Source organism: Plasmodium knowlesi (genome assembly GCF_000006355.2).
Source record: "Plasmodium knowlesi strain H genome assembly, chromosome: 3".
Lineage (NCBI taxonomy): Eukaryota > Apicomplexa > Aconoidasida > Haemosporida > Plasmodiidae > Plasmodium > Plasmodium knowlesi.
Window position 1 is genome coordinate 760,604 of NC_011904.2, and position 23,622 is coordinate 784,225.

The 23,622-nt window shown below is 42.9% G+C and overlaps 5 protein-coding genes across 5 annotated transcripts; all 5 read left to right on the forward strand.

The window, feature by feature from the left end:
• Nucleotides 1-132: 132 nt before the first annotated feature.
• Nucleotides 133-6,710, forward strand: PKNH_0316100 (phosphoinositide-binding protein, putative; the record flags this gene model as incomplete). Its single annotated transcript, XM_002261091.1, has 6 exons — nucleotides 133-225; nucleotides 381-509; nucleotides 653-711; nucleotides 838-1,238; nucleotides 1,380-6,186; nucleotides 6,308-6,710. The coding sequence occupies 6 exons, from the start codon at nucleotides 133-135 to the stop codon at nucleotides 6,708-6,710; spliced, it is 5,892 nt and encodes a 1,963-aa protein (XP_002261127.1).
• Nucleotides 6,711-7,571: 861 nt separating this feature from the next.
• PKNH_0316200 (Ham1-like protein, putative) lies at nucleotides 7,572-9,142 on the forward strand (the record flags this gene model as incomplete). Its single annotated transcript, XM_002261092.1, has 7 exons — nucleotides 7,572-7,668; nucleotides 7,809-7,983; nucleotides 8,184-8,244; nucleotides 8,417-8,494; nucleotides 8,708-8,748; nucleotides 8,890-8,995; nucleotides 9,104-9,142. The coding sequence occupies 7 exons, from the start codon at nucleotides 7,572-7,574 to the stop codon at nucleotides 9,140-9,142; spliced, it is 597 nt and encodes a 198-aa protein (XP_002261128.1).
• A 159-nt stretch (nucleotides 9,143-9,301) lies between these two features.
• Nucleotides 9,302-10,221, forward strand: PKNH_0316300 (tetratricopeptide repeat protein, putative; the record flags this gene model as incomplete). The annotated part of the gene is made up of 3 exons (XM_039113834.1): nucleotides 9,302-9,367; nucleotides 9,507-9,917; nucleotides 10,039-10,221. 3 exons carry the CDS (start codon nucleotides 9,302-9,304, stop codon nucleotides 10,219-10,221), a joined length of 660 nt encoding a protein of 219 aa, XP_038969446.1.
• A 1,727-nt stretch (nucleotides 10,222-11,948) lies between these two features.
• On the forward strand, nucleotides 11,949-19,886 carry PKNH_0316400 (conserved Plasmodium protein, unknown function; the record flags this gene model as incomplete). Its single annotated transcript, XM_002261094.1, has 2 exons — nucleotides 11,949-14,630; nucleotides 14,805-19,886. 2 exons carry the CDS (start codon nucleotides 11,949-11,951, stop codon nucleotides 19,884-19,886), a joined length of 7,764 nt encoding a protein of 2,587 aa, XP_002261130.1.
• A 2,132-nt stretch (nucleotides 19,887-22,018) lies between these two features.
• PKNH_0316500 (conserved protein, unknown function) lies at nucleotides 22,019-22,747 on the forward strand (the record flags this gene model as incomplete). Its single annotated transcript, XM_002261095.1, has 1 exon — nucleotides 22,019-22,747. One exon carries the CDS (start codon nucleotides 22,019-22,021, stop codon nucleotides 22,745-22,747), a length of 729 nt encoding a protein of 242 aa, XP_002261131.1.
• Between the last annotated feature and the right edge of the window lie 875 nt (nucleotides 22,748-23,622).

Consider the following 23,622-nt stretch of genomic DNA (forward strand, 5'->3'; position numbering starts at 1 on the left):
ATGTATTAACATGATTTGTATGGAAGAGGCCTTCCCAGTAGAGAAAAGGAGAAAGGGGTTGTGTGATTGAGCAGATGCAACGGACCCGTTAGAACCCGAATAAAAACGACTAACGCTTTACCGACATTCACGATGGAGGGCCAACAGGAGTACGAGTTCAAAGACAACCTAATCATAAATATAATCCGAACGAATGATGTGAAGAGGCGCTTTTACAGTTACACGGTAAGTTGGGGTGGCATCATATCGATGGGAGAAGAGTTGTGCATAAGCGTATGTACGCAACTGTGTGGTCTATCCGGTGGAACGAATTAGTCAACCCATTCACCCATGTCCCATTCACCCATGTCCCATTCACCCATGCCCCATTCACCCCGCAGGAATATGTGCTCGAGTTCAAAGCTCTAAACAGTCAGAAGGTTCTGAAGAAGAGGTTTTCAGATTTTGTAACTTTTTACGATCAGCTGAAAAATGAATTGCTCGACAAGTTTAGCGAATATCTGGAGAAGGTGCGTCGTCCATCGAGGGGGGAAATTGCTTGTTTGTCGGATAAGTTACCATCTGAGGAGCACTTGCATCCTTGAATCGTCAGCTAATTTATTCAATACATTTTTTTTTTTTTTTTTTTTTTTTTTTTTTTTTTTCCCTTCAGATCTCCGTTTTGCCGGCAAAGAAAGTGTTTGGTCGATTGAATTATAATTTTGTGGAGGAGTAAGTCTGTCTGCAGGGATGCACCCAGCGGAGGGGCATTTGTTCATTTGTTCGTCTGTTGATCCGTTCATCTGTTCATCTGTTCATCCGTTCACCTGTTCATTTTTTGATGGCTTTTTCCCTCAGGAGGAGACACCAGCTGGAGCTGTTTCTGAAGCGCATTTCCAGCCACAAGAACGTGTACCTGTGCGATCGGTTCTACGACTTCCTCTGCCTAGACAACACCACCAAATGTCTGTTCAAGCTCATGTGTACCGAGTTAACGGACTTAGTTAACTTACAGAAGTTACTGAAGAAAATCAATTACATATTGTTTCTCTCCAGAAGCAACACGCTGAAAAGTGCAGAATGTGACATCATCAATTTCCTCTTTCATCTGAAAAGGAATCTTCACCTGAACAGCGAAATAAAGTTTTTTATCTTAAACATTTTTCTCCATCACTTGACATATACCAAGACCCCCCAAAACCTTCTGAATGTCCCCCTCATGAAATTTGCCTTCGAGATAATATACGATAACTTATGTGGTAAGTTGGGATGGTGACAACACACCGTGGCGGAAGAGACTTTCCCATTGTAGTCGGATATATCCTCATGCAAGAGTATTCAGGATCGTATACATGTGTATATCTTCACGTATGTGTCTACCCCCTCCTCCCTCTCTCCAGGCGACAATATCAACGAGGTACTGTTGAAGACAGCCTCTGAAACGATTCTGCGAATGGTAGATAAGAGAAACGATGTTTTCCTGGAGTATCTACAAGTATACAATTTTAAAGATATATTTTGCATCTTTAATGTTCTGAGTAGAAGGAAGAGAAAGAAGGAGAATAAAACAGATAACATCTCTTTCAATGTGTACATTCTAATGTCACTGCTACTTCTGTCATCCATACATCTGAACGCAATTCAAAATTACTTCTCCGTAAAAAACAAATCTAATAAGGGAATTGTTATTCTTGGATATATGTATGACAGCCAGAATATTAACGTGCAGGTGATATGTTGTATTATCTTGTCTCTCTTACTAATGAACGACAAGATTAATGATGAGGAGGTGGTTCAGAAGACGAAGATGTCAATACTGTTGATACAGAAGGAAATTCAAAATCTTAAGGAGGTAGATTATCAGCTGATAGAAATTATTTGTAGTAAGAAGAACATGAGTCTCCTTAACAATATTTTGGTTTCCCTCTTAAGGGGCAAGAACGTTGTCCGCGAGATTGGCTTGGGAGGAGGTGAAGAAGATGGCCTGACTAACGGGGTTGGTAATGTTAGCGGGGTTGGTAATGTTAGCGGAGTTGGTAATGTTAGCGGGGTTGGTAATGTTAGCGGAGTTGGTAATGTTAGCGGGGTTGGTAATGTTAGCGGGGTTGGTAATGTTAGCGGGGTTGGTAATGTTAGCGGAATTGGTAATGTTAGCGGGGTTGGTGGAAGTTTCAACGCGGAGGAAAATCCCTTCGAGAAGGACCCGTTCTACGAACAAAAGGTAAAGCACGCCGATTTCTCAAACAACGACATTATCCTACAGTTCATTCTGTTCATCATCAATATTGGGGTTAGTGAATTTTTTCTCCTGAAGAGGAATTACAAGGACAGGATGAAGATAATGGAACTGAAATTAAGATTGAAGAAGAAGGAACTGAAGGCGGAGAGATTGCGGAGGAAGAAGGAGAAGAAGGAACGTGCTTTGCCCATGCTTAAGGATGAAGGGAATAATACTAAACGGCGACCACAGGGTGATACTACCACAAAGGATACAGAGGTCTCCTACCAGAAGGAGGAACAGAGGAAAGACACACAGAGAGTTTACCATTATGACATTGAGAGTGTAGATGAAGACTGTGCTTACAAGAGGGAGTACGTTCCTTATGATTATACTGCAGGGAGGGATGCATCACCAAAAGGAAGAAACAGACAAAGGAGAAGAAGAGGTTCGCACACGGTGAGGGAGGTACACCACCAGGGAGGCACTGATGGGGCGAGTGACCTACAGGAATTCAGTGAAGAAGAAGGCGATTTGGACGTAGATGGGGAGGAGGAGGAGGAGGATGAAACGGGTGATGAAAGCGGCGAGACGGATGATGCAGATGAAACGGATGGATCAGATAGCAATTATCGCTCCGATGATTCGCTCCGTGGAGAGCACGCAAAGGCGAGAGGTGGACAAACAGAAAAGGGCGAAGCGGAAGATGCAGCCTCCACGGGAAGTTCGTGCATCTCATCGTTGTATTCGTTTTCAAGCGATTGCAGTAGCGGTGGCGAGAAAGACGATAGCATGGGTGCAGAAAGGCGAGAACCCCCAGTCGACATTGGCATGAGCGTCGTGAGGGAAGTAATGTACGATGATGATTTCAGCGTGGATTCAGGTAGCATCAAGGATGATGTTGAATACCTGGAGGGGGAGAATAATAGAAAGGATGGCCCGGGAAGAAACGGAGGCAATAGTAGAGGAGGCACGAGAAGGGAAAAACAGGGTAGTGTCCCATATGAAAAGAGAGTACAGGTAGAGGAAGAGAAGGTGAAAGAAGAACCCATCGAAACGAAGGAGGTGGACGAAGTGGAAGCGATCAAGGAAGAAATCAGAGCGTTGAAGGATGCCAGGAAGAAATATGTGAAACGGATTAGGAGAATAAATGAGCAGATCTTACTTATCCTATGCAACGAAAATATGGTTCAGAGTATATTCAAATGTGCTAATTTAGAAAATGAAAAAATTCGTATGTACGCTTGTCTTATCCTATCGTACATACCAAACATTAGTGAGGTGGTGCCTTGTACGTCTGTTACCCCAGGTGGCGGAGGTAACGGTGGAGGATACTTAAGAATTTGTAGCGAAGATGGATTCGGTGCTAGCACGAACGGCAGTTTCCGCATGGAGGGTCCAGGAGCAACACTCCCCTTGTCGGAGGTGAATGTAGGAGAGTTTTCTCCAAATGAGAAGGTAGTTTCAGGGGGAGACGACATCTGCGTGGTGGTAAATCGAAGCATCATGTTAGAGAAGAAGAACAACAAGAACTTCGTTTGTAGTGTAGAGGGAGATTATTACAACTACATTTATAGATTCGAAATAGTGAGTACTCTACTGAGGTATCTGTTTAGGGAGAGCTCTTTTTACGATTACATTTTACAACATGTGAAGAAGTTTATTCAGGACCACAGGCACTTGGTGAATTTAAATAATTTTAAAATAAAGCAGACGGAGTTGATTAACATGTTTTCTTTCTTGGATATGCAGAGGCGTGGCGGAGGGGGAAGTGGCGGAGGGGGAAGTGGCGGAGGGAGTCGTGTCGATCAGGGTAGGAGGAAAAAGAAGCAGCGAAGAAAGGGGCGCAGTGGAAAAGTTATGAGGGACAGAGACGTGAGTGGTAGGAAGAGGAGTTCCTCCAAGGTAGGATCACGAAATGAACAGGACAGGGATATCCATTCAACAGTCGCATCAGGTGTACCGCCTGTAGCAGGTGTAGCAACAGAAGGAGAGGCTCTAGTTAACTACGAAACGGAATTAAAAGAGGAGAAGAACTACCAATGTGTACCATATGAATCGTCACAAATACATGACCACATGGATTATGTGTTTCGTTACGTTTCCAATGTAAGAAAATTCGGTTTATTAAACAACATTATTGTTGACATGTACAATAATTTAAGGAAGAAGGTGAGAAAGGTAGATCTACAGTTCCTGTTCGATACGTTGAAGAGGAAAATCCAAGAGAGAGAACACCTTCTAAGAGACATTTTCCATCTGAAGGAGAAGTATGAATATGTGAACGTAACTTACAATGAATATATTAACTTGCAATACGAGACCAACAAACAGATGGGAGTGATGAATAAACTGATGGAAGAATTGGATGAGATAGAGAAGAGAAGAAGGAAAGTAGCAAAGAACCATAAAGTGGTACATACGAGTGTATGTAACTATAGGAAGAAGTTGATCCATGTAGAGAAGATGATTGAGGAGAGTCCCTCGATAAAAAAATGCCTTCACGAAGAATTGAATAATATAAAAAGAAAGGTAGCTCTCTATAGGAAGGATAAAAAAAAAATATATCTTTTGATCCTCCTTAATAAGTTTTGTCTGGACGACTTCAACACAGTTAGTAGTAAGTTAAAATGCCTGAACACATCTCTATCTAATTTGGAGCTTCTTTCTAATGAGTTCGAGAAGAATGCAAATCTCATTGTCAGTGAATTCATTTATCTCATTTGCAGTGATTTACTTTTGGTGGAGCTACTAGGTGATCTCATCAACATCACCGTGCACAACGATAACTTATCACTTTTGATTGCCCGTGCTAAGTGCGTAAGTAGACTTAATAAAAATTCCTTCAAGGAGAGGAAGTTTCACATTGTGAATAGAGACCGGGGGGGTGGTTCTCCTGGAGGTAAGAGTAATATTCTACACTTTGCACAATCCAATGACTTGATGGATGAAGAGGAAGGCTATGGTTATTACGATGCCCGTGATGGTAGGCGAATATCTCGTGGAGGAACTCTTTCGCAAAGAGATCAACGCATTGGAAATATGAATACCATGAATGCGAACTCACTACATACGAGCGATAGCGACATGGGTCATATGAGTGCAAAGCGATTTGGCCGAAGGAAGGAGGAGAAAAATTCGAAACGTAGTAGGGATCGCCCCGTTGGCAGTGATGATGAAGATACACTTTACCCTCATGAAGGAGGAGAGTTGAATGGGTCGTCTGGCAAGAGGAGAGGTGGTGCTCAGGTTGTGGGTAGTGCGTTGTACGAGGATGAGGACCACATGGGGGCAATGCATTATGGGGGCGTATCTCCCGATAGCCACGCTAACCGTGTTGATCTTGTTGAGCGTGCAAGTAGGAACCTTAAGAACAGTTCCAACCGGTTACGGGAGGATGGGTCTAGGTACAACGACTTATCAAGGGAAGAGGTACTCCGTCAGGGACATGGAGGAAGGAGAGAGCATATGTACGAAGATGAAGAGGAGGACAATGGGGGTGATGGATTGATGAATGATTACCATGACATGCACTCGATAACAAACTCGGAGAGAAGGAACCTGGGGGATGACGATCAGCCAAACGTGGATGATATTGATGACTTCGCCGATACTGAATTTGTATCCAGTGATGAAGAAGACGCAGAGATGAAGGAGAAAATACACGAATATAACAACTTCAAGAATAATGAAGTGAAGGGAGTCCAACCGGATGAAGTTAGTATAGAGAGTGAATCGTTAACTAGAGAAGTATTCGAACAGATGGTACAAGTAATTAAGGATAGGAAGAGAGAACTGGAAAATATAATGTCCAATGAGAACAACCAAGTGTATAAGAGCATTCATAAGTACAACGTTCTCTTGAAGAAATGCAACACGCAGATAGAGACTCTTAAAAAGCAGTATGTTAAAGTAACTCAAGAGATTGCCTCCATCAACACTAACTCTATGGTGAAGAAGTCGGAGTCCATTTACAAAGCCATTCGGGAGTAAGTATATACGTTATTGGTGTGATTCCTTATCGCGTACATTTGATGTGTTATATAGTTTTTACATCACGACATATAACGCGACCACTTCATTGCACACACTTATTTTTACCACTCGCAGATGGGACGACAAGGTGAACCTGCTTAACGAGGAAGTGAAGGTGGTGGAAGGAGAAAAGAAGGAAAAGCAGAAGGAGATCGCGTTGCACAAAAAGATGGTAGATAAAAAGGAGAAAGAGAAAAACCAAAAGAAGGAAGAACTCCGACTTCTGGTTACAGACATGTACAAACACAACAATGAGACGAAGAGGAGATTCAAGCGGGAGCAGAAGGTCGTTCTCCTTATACTTTATAACTCTTGGTTCATGTACCACTACATCTATATAATCTATCTGAATACATTGAAACTCAAAAACTACCTTGCGTATAAACACAGTATAAGCGAGGAGTGTCAGGCTTCCGCCAAGCAGACTATAACTAACATCAGCCACTTTACCGAACTGCTCGACGAAAACGACTACTGAGGGGAGAGGGAGAGTTAGGCAGTAATGCCCATGTTTTAGCTATTCCTAAGTCAGTGATTCTCTGTATGGGAAGAGTGCTAAAATGCGCATCCCGTTACGTTTCATCCTGTTACGTTTCACCCCGTTACAGCACCACCAATAACACGGCAAGTCACGTGAACCATTTTTTTTTTTTTTTTTTTTTTTTTTTTTTTTTTTGTTCCTTGTGTAACCATATGTAACCATATGTAACCATATGTAACCATATGTAACCATATGTAACCATATGTAACCATATGTAACCATATGTAACCATATGTAACCATATGTAACCATATGTATAACGCGACTGATACGTATCCATAGAGAAGAATTGTATATCGTACTTAGTTGTGTGTGTATTTTATTTAATTTTTTTTAAAATATAAACGTAATGCGAGTATGCATTTTAACTTAATTGGTGAAAGATATAGGATTCGCTATTCACGAGTCGTTCAGATTTTTTAGTGGAACTTACCGAGTGGGGTTGCTTTTCTGCTTTTTCTGGAAGTAGCGTTATTGGAACTCCTCCTTCTCTTCACCACTCAAGTAGAACCTAACTGCGTCATTTTGTTTTCCAAGGTGGTTATACATACCTCATGTGATGTTCTCTTTTGACTGTTTCTTTATTTTTCAAATCTGTTTTGTTTCTCCGTCCCGATCAATAATTCGTCATCCATTTTAGAGGAGAAACCTCCCTCTAGTGACCTGACCCATCAGCAATTGTGGTGCTCTCCGTTTCGTACCACCCTGCTGGGGAATCCATTCCGTACACCCGATATTGCCCTGCGTGGAACAACTGATTTGGTTCTAATTCGTAACCCGCCTCTAGGTTAGCCTCCCATGGATATATACCTCGTCACGGGCAACAAGAACAAAAGATTGGAGTTCCAGCAGCACATGAATGGCGAACTGGAGATTCAGTTCGCCGACATTGATTGTACGTAGGGAGGAGAGTGCGAGGCGAATACACAATCACCTCATCACCAAAAAGGTGGAAGTGTACAGCTGAATAACTGTGTAAGAACACCTCCTTACCCCTCCCCCTTTTTTTTTTTTTTTTTTTTTTTTTTTTTTAAGTGATTGAAATACAATCCAATGATATCGTCAAGGTAAACGAGCACAAGGCCAAGAAGGCTCATGAAATTATGAGTCGTGATGCCTCGGGGGAGAGTAAGACGAGACGGAAACTAGTCATCACGGATGATACTGGACTCTACATGGATTGCCTTGGTTCTTTTCCTGGCCCATACATGTACGTTCCGGAGTGGGGAGAAGAGCTAGCATGCATGCACGTTCATTAGTTAGAACGTAGAGGCGGTGTTGGTAGTTCTCCTACACCTGTCCTACCCCAGCTCCTCCTCTTGTTGATGGCAATCACATTCCCCCTTCCCCATTGGGGTGATTATCCAGTGGTAAACAATGACCGCACTGCTTTTCCCAATCCCTTTTCAGAAAGTGGATGCAGAAGAGCTTGGGTTCGCAAGGAATTGTGGACATGGTCACGAAGCTCCAGGTCAGTCCATCACCCGCGCCGAGTGACACATAAATGAGCATCTTCATCTTGGATGAGAACTAAATAGCAGTGTGGGAGGGTGTGACATCGATCCCCTCCTCCTTCTCCACTTGGTCTTTCCGTTGTGCTGTCCCATTTTATCCTTCACTCCTCTCCCCTCACCTCACCACAGAATAACAAGTGTCACGCCATTTGCGTGTACTCCGTGTACGACGGGAAGGAGGTGCACTCCTTCCAGGGTGTCACTCAGGTAACTTCGTCCATCCAAATGTTTCAATTTATGAACGAGTTGTCCTCAAGGAGCCATGCTACCTACCCTCCTCATCAATTGTCCATGCGAGGAGAAAAAAAAAAAAAAAAAAAAAAAAAAAAAGAAAAAAGAAATATATATATATGTTGTAACTGTTACTTTCTCTTCCTTTCTCCAACATTAATGTGATGATTTTTTTTTTTTTTTTTTAAGGGAAGGATTACCGGTCCGCGAGGATCTACTGACTTCGGCTGGTAAGGATACACACACGTCGACATTCGTTTGGTGCCTTCTCTGTGTCATGACATCACTCTCCGTTTGGCACATATGTTACATTTCTCATATACTGTTACCCTTCCTTTACACCACTTCACCCCTTCGCGTGTTGCCCACAGGGACAATATCTTTTCCCCTGAGAACTGCAACAAAACTTTCAGCGAAATGTCCTTGGACGAGAAGAAAGAATCTTCGCCGCGTTTCAAGGCCTTCGTTCAGATGAAGGTAGGTCCAAGAGGAGGGATGCGTCCACAATGGAGAATGTATGTTTCTCTATATATGGTCCCCTTCAGGAACATGTTCTCATTCTCTCCTTTTTTTTCTCCACCTTAGGATTTCCTACTGAAGGAACTGATCAAGCAGAGCTCGTAACATCATTGGGCTTCCGACAGGCTCAGCGTCTCCGTCAGTTGGAACTGTGAACAAGTGTCCAGGTGGAGAAACTATCGAGAAGAAGTTGCACACCGGTGCATAGGTTCCAGCGCTAAGGGAAGGAACTATTCCTGTATACATTTTTAAAGGCGGAACGTGATGTTCCTGACAGAGGACCAGGATCCCGAGGAACTGAAGAAGGAGGCCAATGCGAAGTGGGCACAGGTAGATAAGTGCACCTCTTTTTGGTGTGTGTGGGGTGCTTCTAATTGCACAGACGCATACTGTTATGGAGATGCATATCCTTCTACATACATGAATGTTCACATGTGTGTACGCATGGAACAACTGTTTCTCACCCCAGGGCGAGGCGGAAGAGGCGAACGCCCTTTGGAGACAGGCACTGAAAGAGTGCATCAAATACTCCATGAGGGGATTTCCAACGAAGAAGAACCGAGACATGCAACTGAGTTTGCGCCTGAACCTATCCCTTTACCATTTTAAAAAAGGAGAATACCATGAGTGCATTAACCAGTGCGACATCATTTTGGATGGCGTGGAGGACCTGGACGGAGTGCTCCGTCAGTACGAGATGGACATTGCACCGGTGAGGGTTATGCAGACGAACATTGCGCAGGAGGAAATTACGCTCACAACCGATACAGGGGAAGAGGACGCACTATCAGAGGCACGAGAACAGGGCAACTGCATGCTCAGGAGAGATACATTGGTGAAGCTTTTTCTCCGCAGGGCGTATTCTTATCTGATGCTTCAGGTGAAATTTTTTGCACACAGTTATTGGGGGGAGCATCCTCAATTACGCAACGAATCGGTGTGTATCTATCCATGCATCACATGTTGTCCCATCTCCCTCTTCCTCATTTGCACGTTTGCAGGAGTTCGACAGGTGTAGAGAGAACCTCCGGCTGGTGAAACGAATAGACAAGGGGAATGCCGAGATGATTAGTTTAGAAAGGAAGGAGCAAGTGGAGAGAGTCGCTTATGAGAAAATGCAGAAACAGTTGTACAGGCGAATGTGCAGCACCAGTAGCGCGTTGCAGGAGTCCAAGGAGAAATGATAAAAGTGAGACATGGGCTACCGCTCGGATGGACTACTACTGGGGTGATGACCTGAACATCACACAGTGGGGACTCCTTGTCCAAAAAATAAAAAGAAAAAGAACATCTCTCCTTCCCCAATTGATGACAATCTGTACAAATGTGCGGTGAGCTAATGGACGTATCTCTTATGAACGGTTCGCTAGTAACTCTCCATTCATCACCCAAGTGCTATGAACTGTTGACACAAGTTTGTAGCTTATGTTGGAGCTCCTACTAGGGGATAACTCAGCAACAGTTGTCTTCATTGTAATTTTTCCTTTGGTACAGATATTCACACACCCCAGCAGTTTCCCCTTCACGACATGTGTATTGCGTGTTTTCACCTGAACGGGTCAGGCGAGAAAAGAACAAATCGTCCCATTCTCCCACCAAGGGAAATGAGACTTACAATGGAGGAAGGGGGGGACAGGCGGTTTTCTCACTACGTTGATTTGTTCCTCTCAGTGTATGTTTCCTTCTCCTTTTGTACCTCTTCCCACTGAACTTCTCGGGGGAATACAAATAGACTACTTTGATCATTCCATCACGCCAATTACTTTTGCCCCGTTGGGTTGAAATGTCGGTCGGTCCGTGTGCGCGATGTGGACATTGCCATCGGTAGACCTTGCCTCAGCTTACACGTGTGTCCCGTTCGAAATGGAAGAAAAACGTAGCAAAAAAAAAAAAAAAAAATAAATAAATAAATAAATAAATAAATAAAATAAAAAAATAATCGCAAAAATGCGAAGAAAGCTGTGATTACCATTCAGGTGGGGATTAACGTTAATCCCCCCTGGGGGTGATATAACCACCCGAGTTGCTCAAAACCTGTTGTAAAGAAAAGAATGATTGGAGGAACAACATGCATAAATGAATTGCCCCATGTTGATTTGGTATCATTTAAGTGTGTCCTGCTCCCCTTCCAGCGAAATCACAAATTGGAATGTTTTTTTTTTTTTTTTTTTTTTCCATTTCACCTGCACATGTTCATACATAATTGAATGACTTGTTACTAGCCAAAAGGAGCTATCCCTTGGGGAAAGAAAAAAAAAAAAAAAAAAAAAAAAGCTTTTGAATTTTCCTCCGGGTGATGTAGAAACAATCTCGGGGAGGGTGACGGACAAGCGGGATATGGAAACGGATACGGATATGAATATGGAAACAGATATGGATACGGATAGGGGTAGAGAAAAAGAGAATGTTCTTTCTTTAAGGGTCTACGTCGAGTGAATGGGTGAAATGCTATCATCTGTGCAGTTCCTCCAAAGGAAAAGAGCTCAGCGTTCAAGTGGGAACCTTATCCACCCTTGACCATCACGCGAATGGATATGATGAAAAATGCCCAATGGGATTGTGAAAAAAAAAAAAAAAAAAAAAAAAGAAGAAATAATATTCGCTAAAAGTAACACATAATTGGAAGGAAAAAAAAAAAAAAAAAAGAAAGAAAAAAAAAAAAAAGGGAAAAAGGAAAAAGAATAAATGACCACTATGAGGGAAACACCCTCAATGAAGGAAGTGAGCAGGAAAAGAGGAGGGGAGAGACATCCCCTTTTTTTAACGACAAGTGTTGCAGAGGGACTTGCCCAAAGGAAGTTCCAACTGTTTACATGAATAAGAGGGAGATAATTTCATGCATTTAACTCCAGAGGAATGATCCTTTAAGAGTAGAAGAAAAATATTTACGGGCGACACATGTGCAAGCAGGATGAAGCACCAAGGGGGGAGTCTCCATCAGAATGATAAAGGTGAAGTAGTAGCTGAGATAGAATTGGTAACTGCGTGGGAGAGGACGAAGGAAGGAATCGACCGAGAATCCTCCCCCAGGCGAAAAACGCAACATGTTACAACGTTATTTCAAGAGAACGACTCGAATGGTGAGTCTCCTCTCTATTCAGTGAGTAATAAACTTGCTTATCCACACAAAGGGCAAATGAGCAGATTTTTAACCCCCCCGGATAAGGAAAATGCAGACATGAACCCCCGAGTGAATAATTCACCATGTGGTGTCAGCAAGAGAGAACAGGATATCCAACTGGAGGGAGATGGAATAGATGCTTGTTCCCCCTACTTGCGCCGCAGATACGGGAGTGAAGATGGTCTATGGAAATCGACTCGAGAGAGTTCAGATGAAGTGGGGGGGGTGCACCATGAAGGGGATGTAGCATCGAGCGACGAAGATTACAAAAAGGATGAAATATTCCTTCCTGATGTGATCGGCCAAAGTAATGATTCATTTATGCATGGTGAGGATAGAGTACGCGAGGAGGAGCCCATGGAAGAGAACCTCGACGAGAGAGAAAAAAGAATCGTCTACAGGAAGGCGGACGAAATAATCAACCAGGATTCGGGGAAGGGAGATGATTGGATGTCGAGCGAGGAGGAGGGAGACGAACAATCAAGTGGGAAGGCGAAGCACCATGGTGAGGTGAAGCACCATGGTGAAGTGAAGCACCATGGTGAAGTGAAGCACCATGGTGAAGTGAAGAGGCGCAATATACTAGATCGAGGAAATCTCAACCTAAGCGCAAGGGAGTTACACTCATTTCTAAGGAGGGACAAGTACAACCTCACGAAAATAAAGACACGCATGAGGAAGGTGGTCTATAGGTACCTCTACGAGCGCGCAAGTGGGGGGAGCGAGGGAAGTGAAAAGAAAACCATGGGTCTTGAAGCATCGAGTATGCCAGACACACACTGCGTGGAGGTAGAGACAGAAGTGGCCTCCTCACAGGATATCGCAAACCTTCTATACACGGAGTGCACCATACGAAATACAAAAATTTCTCAGTTAAGGAATGTAAGTAAGTTGGTCTGCAACAGGAGGAACGATAAGTGCATGCAGATTTTGAGCTACAAAAATGTGTACGTGTTTGATGGGTGGGGTTGTACCTCAGGGGATGGTTCTACTGACCATGTGGCGGTGGTGGCTACTGCTTCACCCAGTCAGGGGGCAATGACCCCACGGAGGGTTCCTCCCACTTGCCGCTTCACATGTAACAACCACTTTGTATGTCTGCAAAGGGAAGATGACGAGGTGCATGTGTTCAGTCAGAAGGTGCTAAGTCTGAACGAGTTCATTTTTTTTAAAGACAAGGAGAGTAAAACTACGAACGAAGAGGAATTGATGAAATACCTGGACGACTTAACATGCAGTGGGTTCGAAACCAACTGCAAAAGGGTTAAGATGGATTGGGGATCATATCCCTTCTACATCATTAAGGATGCCTCGTGGAAAAAAATCAAGAGCATCCACCTGAACGTATCGAACCATTTGTGCATATGCACAGAGGCAGGTACATTTGTGTACGAAATATTTTTTATAAATGGAACCACGGAGATAAAGTTTAGTGGGAATTATTTACATAGAAGTGGATCCTCACTGAAGGAGGAGGAAGTGTTAGAGGCATACCTCCACAGTGAGAAGAGGATGCTGCATGTGAGTCAATACAACCTTTTCCTACTTCAAAGGAATAGCAAATTTTTTAAGGATGACCTGTTCACTATCGTTAAGGATATCAGATTTCGACAACGAATTTTGAGTGTATCCTTTTCTAACAACTGGATCATACTTTCTTTCAATAACAGAGTGTCTGTTCATCATAAGGTCAGTGGGAAGGTTCATTTCGTTGTACAGGTTAACTCAGAGGGGGATATCGTTGGTAAGGAGATTATCCAAAGAAGCACCCATGTAGATGGTCCATATGTTAATGGGGCAACCAGGATGGGTATTTCCGAATCGGCGCATTACATTCCATTTCTGTGCCCCCTCGATGGAGACAATCTGTTTTGTCTAGCCTACGGAAGGAGAATAACTATATTGGAGTATTCCAATGAAATTATCGTTCGGAAGAAATGTGTGATGAATCATTCTGTGCAGTTTATGCGAACCGTTCGAAATAATATTTTGGTGATTTATGGAGATAAGCATTTGTACGTATTCCAGTTGGTGTACGTGAACAAGGATTTTACTCTGGTGTTTTTTTTTAGTAAAAAGATTAGCGATGCCAAGTGTCGCAAGATACATGATGAGGGGAAGGCGTTTGAATTTTACGGAGATGCCATAAAGGTGAAGGTAAAATTAATCAAGATTAATCGGGACGACGAAGTGGCCAGACGCATTTTTTATGCACTCAATGGGGGTGGAGCAAAGGAGAGTGGATTAAAAGGGTGTTCCACAAATGGTGGTATGGGTCCCGGTGATACTACAATTGTGAGTGGCACTGCCGAGGGAGTATCCCATTTCTACGTGAACCTCCTCTACATCTATATTCTGGATGGCGAGCGCGTTGACCTCGTGGTGGTGAACTCTCTGGTCTACTTGATTTATGTGCTTTTCATCCACCACAGGTATGGCTTGCTGCTGGCGCTGATGCTGCACTTGTACAAGGTAAGTTGGCGGAGGAAGCAGTACCACACTGTTGCGCGGTGTGTTGTCACTACATGTGGGAACTACATGTCGGAACCACATGTCGTCAGTGCATGTCCTCACTACATATCGTAACTACATGTCGTCACTACATCTCGTCAATTTTTGTTGTCACTCCGCTCCTTGCCCCCTCAGGGAAAATGTTGCGTGTTGACAGATTTCCCGGTGGACGAGGACGAGAGGAGGGAGACACTGAAGCCTCTCTTCCACTTCCTCTTCGAAAGGAGAATTAACGATATAATAAAAGAAGGCAACAGATTTGGGATGGACCCACGGAACAGCATCTACCATGTGCCAATCCACATGTCAAATCAGGTATCCCACAATTGTGAGACTGTAGGATCATCTTCAGAATCTACTGCCTCACCATCGGTAGAGGAATCCATATCTGAATCGGTGAGGGCATCATTAAATGATAAAGTTTTGATAAATGAGGATGAAAATATCACGGGGTTGTCACTTCCTTCTGTTGGAGGAGGTAAGAGGGGGGGGGTACTTCACCCTAAAGGGGGATACATCTCCATCAATGGAAGAGTGATCTCACATAACTGTATGAAGGAACTACAGAGAGTGTGTCTTCTGGGCATAGAAATTAGTGTGCAATATAACATGAACCTGTACGAATGCATGTTCAAGCTACTTCGGGGATTCGATGCAGAAAATATTTACTTCCATCTGATAGAGGAGTATATCTTGCGGAAGAGGATTGGAATAGCTCACCCCTCGTTGGTGTACAGTTTGACGGAGCACTTCAAAAGGCTCTACAGAATGTTCTCCGAATACGATGATTCATGTTACGATGTGTTTTTGTTTTTTTGCGGTCTCGTCGGGGGGAGGTTGAGAGGCGACCACTTGACTGAAAAGCGTCTAATCGAGGTGGTATTTTCACCTTTGGGAGGGGGCGGCGATAGTATCGATGAGCGTGCCGATGAGCGTGCCAACGAACGTGTTGGTGAACGTGCCGATGAACGTACCGATGAGCGTGTGGATGAACGTGCCGATGAGCGTGCCGACGAAAGTGTTGGTGAACGTGCTGATGTGTGCGAAGACCTGGACACACACCTGTACCTGCACCACCTGGGCGCGAAGAACATTTGCAGGAAGATCCAGAGGATATATGCCTTCGTCTGCATAGTGGAGAAGTTTTTCCGTCTATTTGAAAGCATAATCCTGGAAGGGGATATAGAAGACATTATCTCCCACTTGCCAATTCATCTAAGTGCCTTCATCTACAACAAACACAGTGAAGACAAGACGACCACAGCCGAGTTTTTCATTTCTTACCTTATCAGAAAAAAAAATAATTTCTTCTATAGCTTCTGTAGGTGCAACAATTTGAAGAGTGATGAATTCCCTATTTACATTCCCATGTATATGTACAGGAATTTCTTCCACTCGTATTTCCTTTTTGATTATGTGTTCTCCGTCACGTTCAAGGTACCATTTAGCATCAGCTTGAATCGATTCGCAGTTCCTTTGGAGGAGGGTATCATCACACTTCGGTGTTGCCATGCAAAGGTGGAAGCGAGTTACAAGTTCGAGGATCCTTTAAATTACAAAAATGTATTTTTCATCTTTTCTCCTTTTCGTGTGGAAAGGGAGAACCACTGCACGTTGAACCGGGCGATTTTGTCTCTCTGGCGGTACTTGTTGGAGGGGGCAGACGGCCAGGTGGGAGGGTGCGTCTCCAGCGGTGTCGATCGGGATCGTCATGTTGATGGTGGGGGCAGCTTCCTGGAGTTCCTCTCAGCGACCTGTAGAAGCGCAGATGGAGTCACCCGTTGTTCAGACATAAAGGGTACGGAGAAAATACACATGGACGACTATTTTAACCTGGACAAAAGTGGCATCTTCCTACTTATGCAATTATCATTGAAGGATACGTTTTATTTATTAAACAGAAGTTTTTTTCAATATGACTTCATCGAAAACTGCGATATTGTTAACATGTTGGTTCGTAATTTGTGCAATTTTTACCTGCACATGGTCATAACTTTTCTCTACTACATGATATACTTGAAGAAAATTTTGAAGAATAATTTATCAGAAGAGACATGCGTCCAGATATATAAAGAAGTGCTAATAACAGTTGATCGTTGTAAGAAGTATGACCATGCTCGTGATTTGTGTTTGAAGTTGACATATGTGATAGAAGCAGAGAGACACATCCATGTACAGAAGAATTTCCTCGGCATAGTTAGGTGGATCATATTGCAACTTTTTTACCTGAACAAACATAGGAAAGAAATGGCTAGCTCGATAACGTATTTCTTAATTCTGTTTTTCATTCTTCAGAGGAATTGTGATGACCATTCGTTTAATTACTCCTTGGGTGTGTATTTTGTTAACTTCTTATTGCGCCTATCATGTGGGGGAAGCGAGGAGAGTCTAAAGAATCCAATGGTAAGAAAACGTCGCTTCGAGAGACTTACGAAAAAGTGTTTTCACTTTGCGAATGAAAATTACCTGAACAGGGTCAGGCGATATGTGAAAGAATCAAGTTTTCTTCGAACCTTTAATTTGAAGAAGAACAACTTACGTATAAAGAAGAGGGATATCAGGAAGAACGTTGAAAAGACATTCTCTCCCTGGTGCAACTTGGTTAACTATCTCTTAAGGGAGGTATACAACGTGAATGTGTCTGATATATTTCGCCAGTATGGTGGTGATATGTACCTTTACCACGATGGGAATGAAATACAAGAAGAGGTACATGGTGACAGATGCGCCTTTAAGAGAGTTCCTTCCAAAAAAGGGGGGACGACATTCCCGGGAGGAATATCAAGTGGTACCATGTCATCGGGGGGAGTACCTTCCGGGAAGGGTATAACTGGTCGGGGGAGAAAAAAAAAAGAGCATAACCAAGGAGATATTTTTTATGTTCAGTTTTGCAGGAGGCACTACGGGTATATTTTGCTACTGTACGTGAAGAGGTTGTTGGTGTTGCACGAGAGGGGGCGATACCCCGGGGGAAAGAAACGGGAGAAGGGTAGTCATCCACATATCAGCACAGAGACAATTGATAATGGATGCAGCAGGAAGAAGGTAGACAAGCTTCTCAAGTATATCCTTCTTTTCAGCTACGAGCGAAAGTGCGAGGCAGTCTATCTGGTTATACTTCACCACTTTGGTCGGTATGATGTTATCATGGATCATTACAGAAGTAAGGAAGAGTGGAAAAATATGTATGCGTACATTTTTGAGAACATTTTTTTCTTTTTTAAAGAGAGAAAGATGAAGAGGAGGCTCCGTGGGTACCTCTTTTATGCAGATGCCCTGGAGCATGTCGATGTTATGAACGACTTGTTTGTGAATTACATTTTGGAGAACTACGTACTTTTTCACAACCACACGGTGAGGATTCTCCGGAGAGGAGAAGAGAAAATTGGTTCGCACATCACCATAAATAAAGGAGAGTCGAAGAACCAATCCCCTTGGAGGAAGACACACCTAATGTGTCTATGTAAACTATTCACCAGGACGCTTATTGGATGCCAAAGCTTCTCTGATGTGGTGAGGCAAAGAGTATATCATCTTCTTTTACATGAGGCTCGTATGCCCAACATAATCCAAAGGTATATCCAGAAAAAAGTTTTTTATTCCTATCTAACTCTCCTCTGTAAATACAAAAAGGATGAGGTGTACAGATGCATCAAGTATGTGAAATATGTACATGTGTGTAAATACAAGGAGCTATTTGAAAAGCATGCGAATGTAAATGTCCTTCTCCATTTGTACGAAATGGAAGGAAAATTCCTATGTGTCATCGATCTGTGTCTTAAGCTGATCAAGGAGAATATTTTAAAATTGAAAAATGCATTCAGTCGAGAGGAAGATTGGTTTGTACCGCAGGATGTGACATACGGGGATATCTACTCAGTTCGCTTTTGCAGTCGAATCGATGTATACAATTTATGTACCATGCCGTTGAAGAAGATGGTCCGCAAGATATTTTTCGCAAGGAGGAATGAGAAAGGTGATTACGCCAGTCATACTGATCATGTTTGTTATGATGATGATGAGGAGGAGGAGGAGGAGGATGGGTTAGGAGGAAGTGTCACACAGAGGGATTCATTTTTGAGTAACCTACTAAGCCAACTAAACAACGCAGAGAGTAGGAGTACGTGGGAGGGCTACTTGGTGAAAACTCCTCGCTGGGGTGGCAGGTCTAAAATGAAGCGCTCCAAGGGTGACAAAAACGGGAAGGGCATAATAAAAGAACCGAGACGGATCGACAAAGTTGTAGACGGAAAGGAAGAACGCCTGGTGAAGGCATGCCGCATCTTTCTCACTACCGAATACAATGTCATCTTCCTTTACATTTACATGTTGATATTTATCCTGCGAAGGAACAGATTACAGAATGACCGAATTAACGAGTACGTTTTGTTTTTCATTGTAAATGAGTGTGTGAAGGGGTTCATCAGTATTTGTGACAACCTGGGGTATGGTGCACAGGATGAGCGTGGTGAAGGACACCTCTTTGGACCGAAGGGGCATTACACAACTTGGGGAGAATGCCTACTTTCAGAAAAAAAAAAAAAAAAAAGAGACGAAGACACACACACACACCCAGATGCAGTTTCATTTTTTAGCTACCTGTTTAATCAAGTAGTGTTCTTTGCGATAAACATAAGCTCGCACCGACATGTTCAAAGGATATGCAAGCAACTTCTGGTGAAGTATCGAAGGCTTCAGATAAAGGTGGTTAGACCTCCTCTCATTGGTTTTTTAAAAAGCATGACGGAGACTTACTCGCTCTTTAGTAACAGTTGTCATGTGTCGGAGAGGCGGATAAAGAGGCAAATAGAAGCATACACTTTTGAGAGGAAGAAGGGGCTCGTGGTGAACTTCCAGGTGGACCACACGCACCCCTTCAATACTAAGTTGTGCGCCCGGAGCAAGCGGAGTGGCGATTCGACGCGCCAGAATCGACACGCTGTTCCAACCGGTCAACCTGGTCAGGCCAACCAACCTGGTCAGGCCAGCCAACCTGGTCAGGCCAGCCAACCTGGTCAGGCAAACCAACCTAATCATCATCAAACCGATCATCAACAGGAACAGGAGGAATTACTACCCGAGGGCGGCAGAGATTTCGCCTCACTTGGTGAAGCATTATGGCTGAGCAAGTGCGAACACAACCATCACTTTTCGTGCTCTCTGAGATGTCACCTCTGCGGCGCCAGCGCGGAGCAGTCTAGCGGATCGATCGCCTAGACCGGCTACGTTGGTCCGCGCGACAGCACGAGAGGGTGCAGTAGCTACACCAACATACAGACATACATACATGCATGCATACATGCATACATACATGCATACATACATGCATACATACATGCATACATACATACATACATACATACATACATACATACATACATACATACATACATACATACGGTTGTTAACTCTTTTTCCGCGTTTGCTACTTGTTTTTCTTCTACTTTCATTTTTTTTTTTTTTTTAATTCTTTTTTTTTGTGAACCGCGAAACTTCTGGCGTCGTGAGTGGCAATGCGATCCTCCTACGTGAAGACGCACTCACTTGTGCACGCTTTCCGCCCTTTGCCAGGACGGATGAAAATATATCATCCCCTGTCTCTCTTTTCTGTACCACCTTCCTTTGAAGAGCAAATGGCTCACCTGAAAAGGGAGAAACTCTCTGAGCTTTTTCAACATGTTGTTTGTACTAATGGTTTGTTCAATTAATGGTTGCGGATATTCTCCCCCATGTTATCTCCCCGCCGTTTGCGCATTGCCTATTGGGAAATGACATAGTCTACAGGAGATAGAGAGAAAAAAAAAAATAATAATATCAACCGCAGTGACAGTTAGGCTTCCAATCCAGTTGTATGCTGTGCCCAGTGGACCACTTAAAAAAAAAAATAAAAAAAAAAAAAAAAGTGTCCATCAAAAGGTGCGCTGTGTTAGTGCGAAGATTTTTTTTTTTTTTTTTTTTTTTTTTTTTTTTTTTTTTACACTGCTAATTATTCCTTCTTCATCGCTGCGTCGACACCCTTGCGAGATTTCCTCGAAGTGGGAGTTTAACACGTGGACACCTGAACGAAGAGAGGTGTACCGGGTTCGCTTGGTATGCCGCCCAACTTTTATCGGGGGAGGTTAATAAAATGGCACGCTCGACTTGGTTTTGAATTGCGGGCTTTTACATTTTTACACTTGGGGGGTGGAGTCCCCTCTCTTGTGTTGAGAGCTTGCCCTTTGTCGCGGTTTGCGCCACATGGATAGTTGTTTCTGCATTGCTTGTCACTGTGCATTTGCAGTTGTGTAAAGTTTTATATGCGGATAGGTTCACAATATGAGCGTGAAATTTTCTCGCCCTTAATGCATCAAGGCCTGGGGAAGGTATAACATGGCGGGGCTGAACACTATGTATTTCCCTTCCCGTTTCTGAAGTAAAAAAATAAAACACATGCGCTTGGTGATTTGTATCCTCAAGCTCGTTACGTGCACGCACCACTCTTGTTATGTGCATCCCTCATTTTGGTTTTCTCCCTCCGTGTAGCATTTTTTTTTTTTTTTTTTTTTTTTTGGCATTTTCGTATTTTTCTCCAACCATTTTATGCCACACAAATGTAATGCTTAAAAGGGAAGAACTTTAAAAAAAAAAAAAAAAAAAAAAAAGAAAAAAAGAAAAAAAGAAAAAGAAAAATAAACTATTTTAAGAACCCCCCTTCTTTAAAGCAGAAAACCCTTGGATTAAATAAAAAAAAACAGGTGAGTATAAATCTCCGCAGAGCAATACATCCACTAAGGGCATGCTCTCATGTTCATAACATTCGCGGGATGTAGTTCTGCACTTTTTGTGTAAGAGGAAATACGAAACGTTTGCTTGTTCGGTCATCCAACATGTGGATGGTTGTGATTGTGTATATTCCCCCATATGAGGGATACGGTTCCATATTATATATACGTTCTCGCTTCGTTTTCCTACCTTTTTTTGGTGGTGAAACTATATCCCTTGAGTGAAACTACTTCACTGCGCCGGTGTTGTGTATTTAAAAAAAAAAAAAAAAAGGCATTCCCACGTGGTCATTTTACTGATTATTAGTAACGATTAATTTGGCTTTACTCTCCTCCTTTTCCCTATTGCAGCGCGTACAATTACTCCACCCTGAAGTGACTCTGCACACACGACTTGATAGACGGAGAGGTATGCCGCCATATACCCATTAGGGTGATTTGGTTTCTCTGCTTTACCTACAAAAGTTGTGCGGAATAGAAGGAAGCCCCCTCAGTGCGTTTCCCGCCTGTTCTTCCTACGCATAAACCACCAACTCTGAAGCAAGTGTTACTCCTCCCCCCCTGACGTAAGCGACCACTGTACGAACGATGATGCTAGTGAAGTGCTCCATCCTGGTTGGCATCCTCATGCTGATGAACAAGGTCGTCAGTGGGAAGTCCAACATATCCAAGTGCCTTTTTTACGACAAAAGGAATTCCGAACTGAAGCAGACATTTTATGTGCCGACAAGCGATGTGGACATGTATAAGGCTACCATCCAGAAGTTGTTGACGAGAGAAATAAATTTGTTGAACGAGCCCATGAGCGGTATTGATGAGAACAGTAGCAGTGCCCAAAGAGGAAACAGTACCATCTCCAATTTTGACGAAATAAAAAAAAAAGAAGAAAAAAAAAAAAATAAAGAAATGGAAGAAAAATTAAAGTACATAGAAAAGTACAGAAATTACGCCCGAAGCATTTTAAAAAATGTCGAATTTAAGTGTGAAGACATTGAAGACTATGAGTCCAAAGTCAAATGCAATTTGTGTGTGTATACAGAAATTGTCAATAACAAACATATAAGGCAAGGACAAATTATACAGATCTTTATGAATGAATGTATGTATGGTTTTTATTATTATGATAATATTAACAAGTATACTGAGAACATTAAAGCGGTTAGGGGATTTCCCGAGGACGACCGAAACTCACAGGCCAAGTTGGACGACATTTATTTCAGCATTACGAAGGACATTGCTGAAGGGAAAACCAGCGAGATAAATTTTTTCAAGCAGACCGCCAGTAAGTACCACCCGGTTTGCTACGTCACGGAGTAGCGCCCAAGCGGGTAATTTGCTAAAAGGTATGAACCGGTCAGGCGAATATTATTACTGGTAACTGTGCTAAAAGGTATGAACCGGTCAGGCGAATATTATTACTCGTAACTGTGCTAAAATGTATGAACCGGTCAGGCGAATATTATTACTGGTAACTGTGCTAAAAGGTATGAACGGGTCAGGCGAATATTTTTACTGGTAACTGTGCTAAAAGGTATGAACGGGTCAGGCGAATATTATTACTGGTAACTGTGCTAAAAGGTATGAACGGGTCAGGCGAATATTATTACTGGTAACTGTGCTAAAAGGTATGAACGGGTCAGGCGAATATTACGGATAACTATGCTAAAAGGTATGAACGAGTCAGGCGAATATTATTACTGTTAACGAAAGAGAAAAGGTTGAGCGATCAGAAGCGGTGGACGCACCCCTCAGCGGCCCCTAAGACGAACAACACTTGCGAGCCACGCATGTGTGTTTCGCGCGGCAAGCCCACGCGCTATCAAGACGCCTCATCAAGCTGTGTTATAAAACTGTGTAAAGTAGTTGTGTCTTTACTTACCAAGCGAGTGAAGCCAACTGGAAAAAAAAAAAAAAAAAAAAAAAAAAGCAAAGCGAAGCAACAGAGAACTGCAAATATTACATACACGTTACGTACATGCCTAAATGCATTTACAACATCCTATTCATCAGCACACTAAGGGGAGGTATACTCTCTTGGAGAACCAATGCGCAGTGCGCAACGACAGAGTGCATGCGCTGTGTACTCGAACCTGCATGTGTGCAGTTCGTATGTGTCACTTTTTCTTCACTCCCCCAAAAAGAAAAAAAAAAAAAAAAAAAAAAAAAAACTATGTCATTTTTTTTTTTTTTTT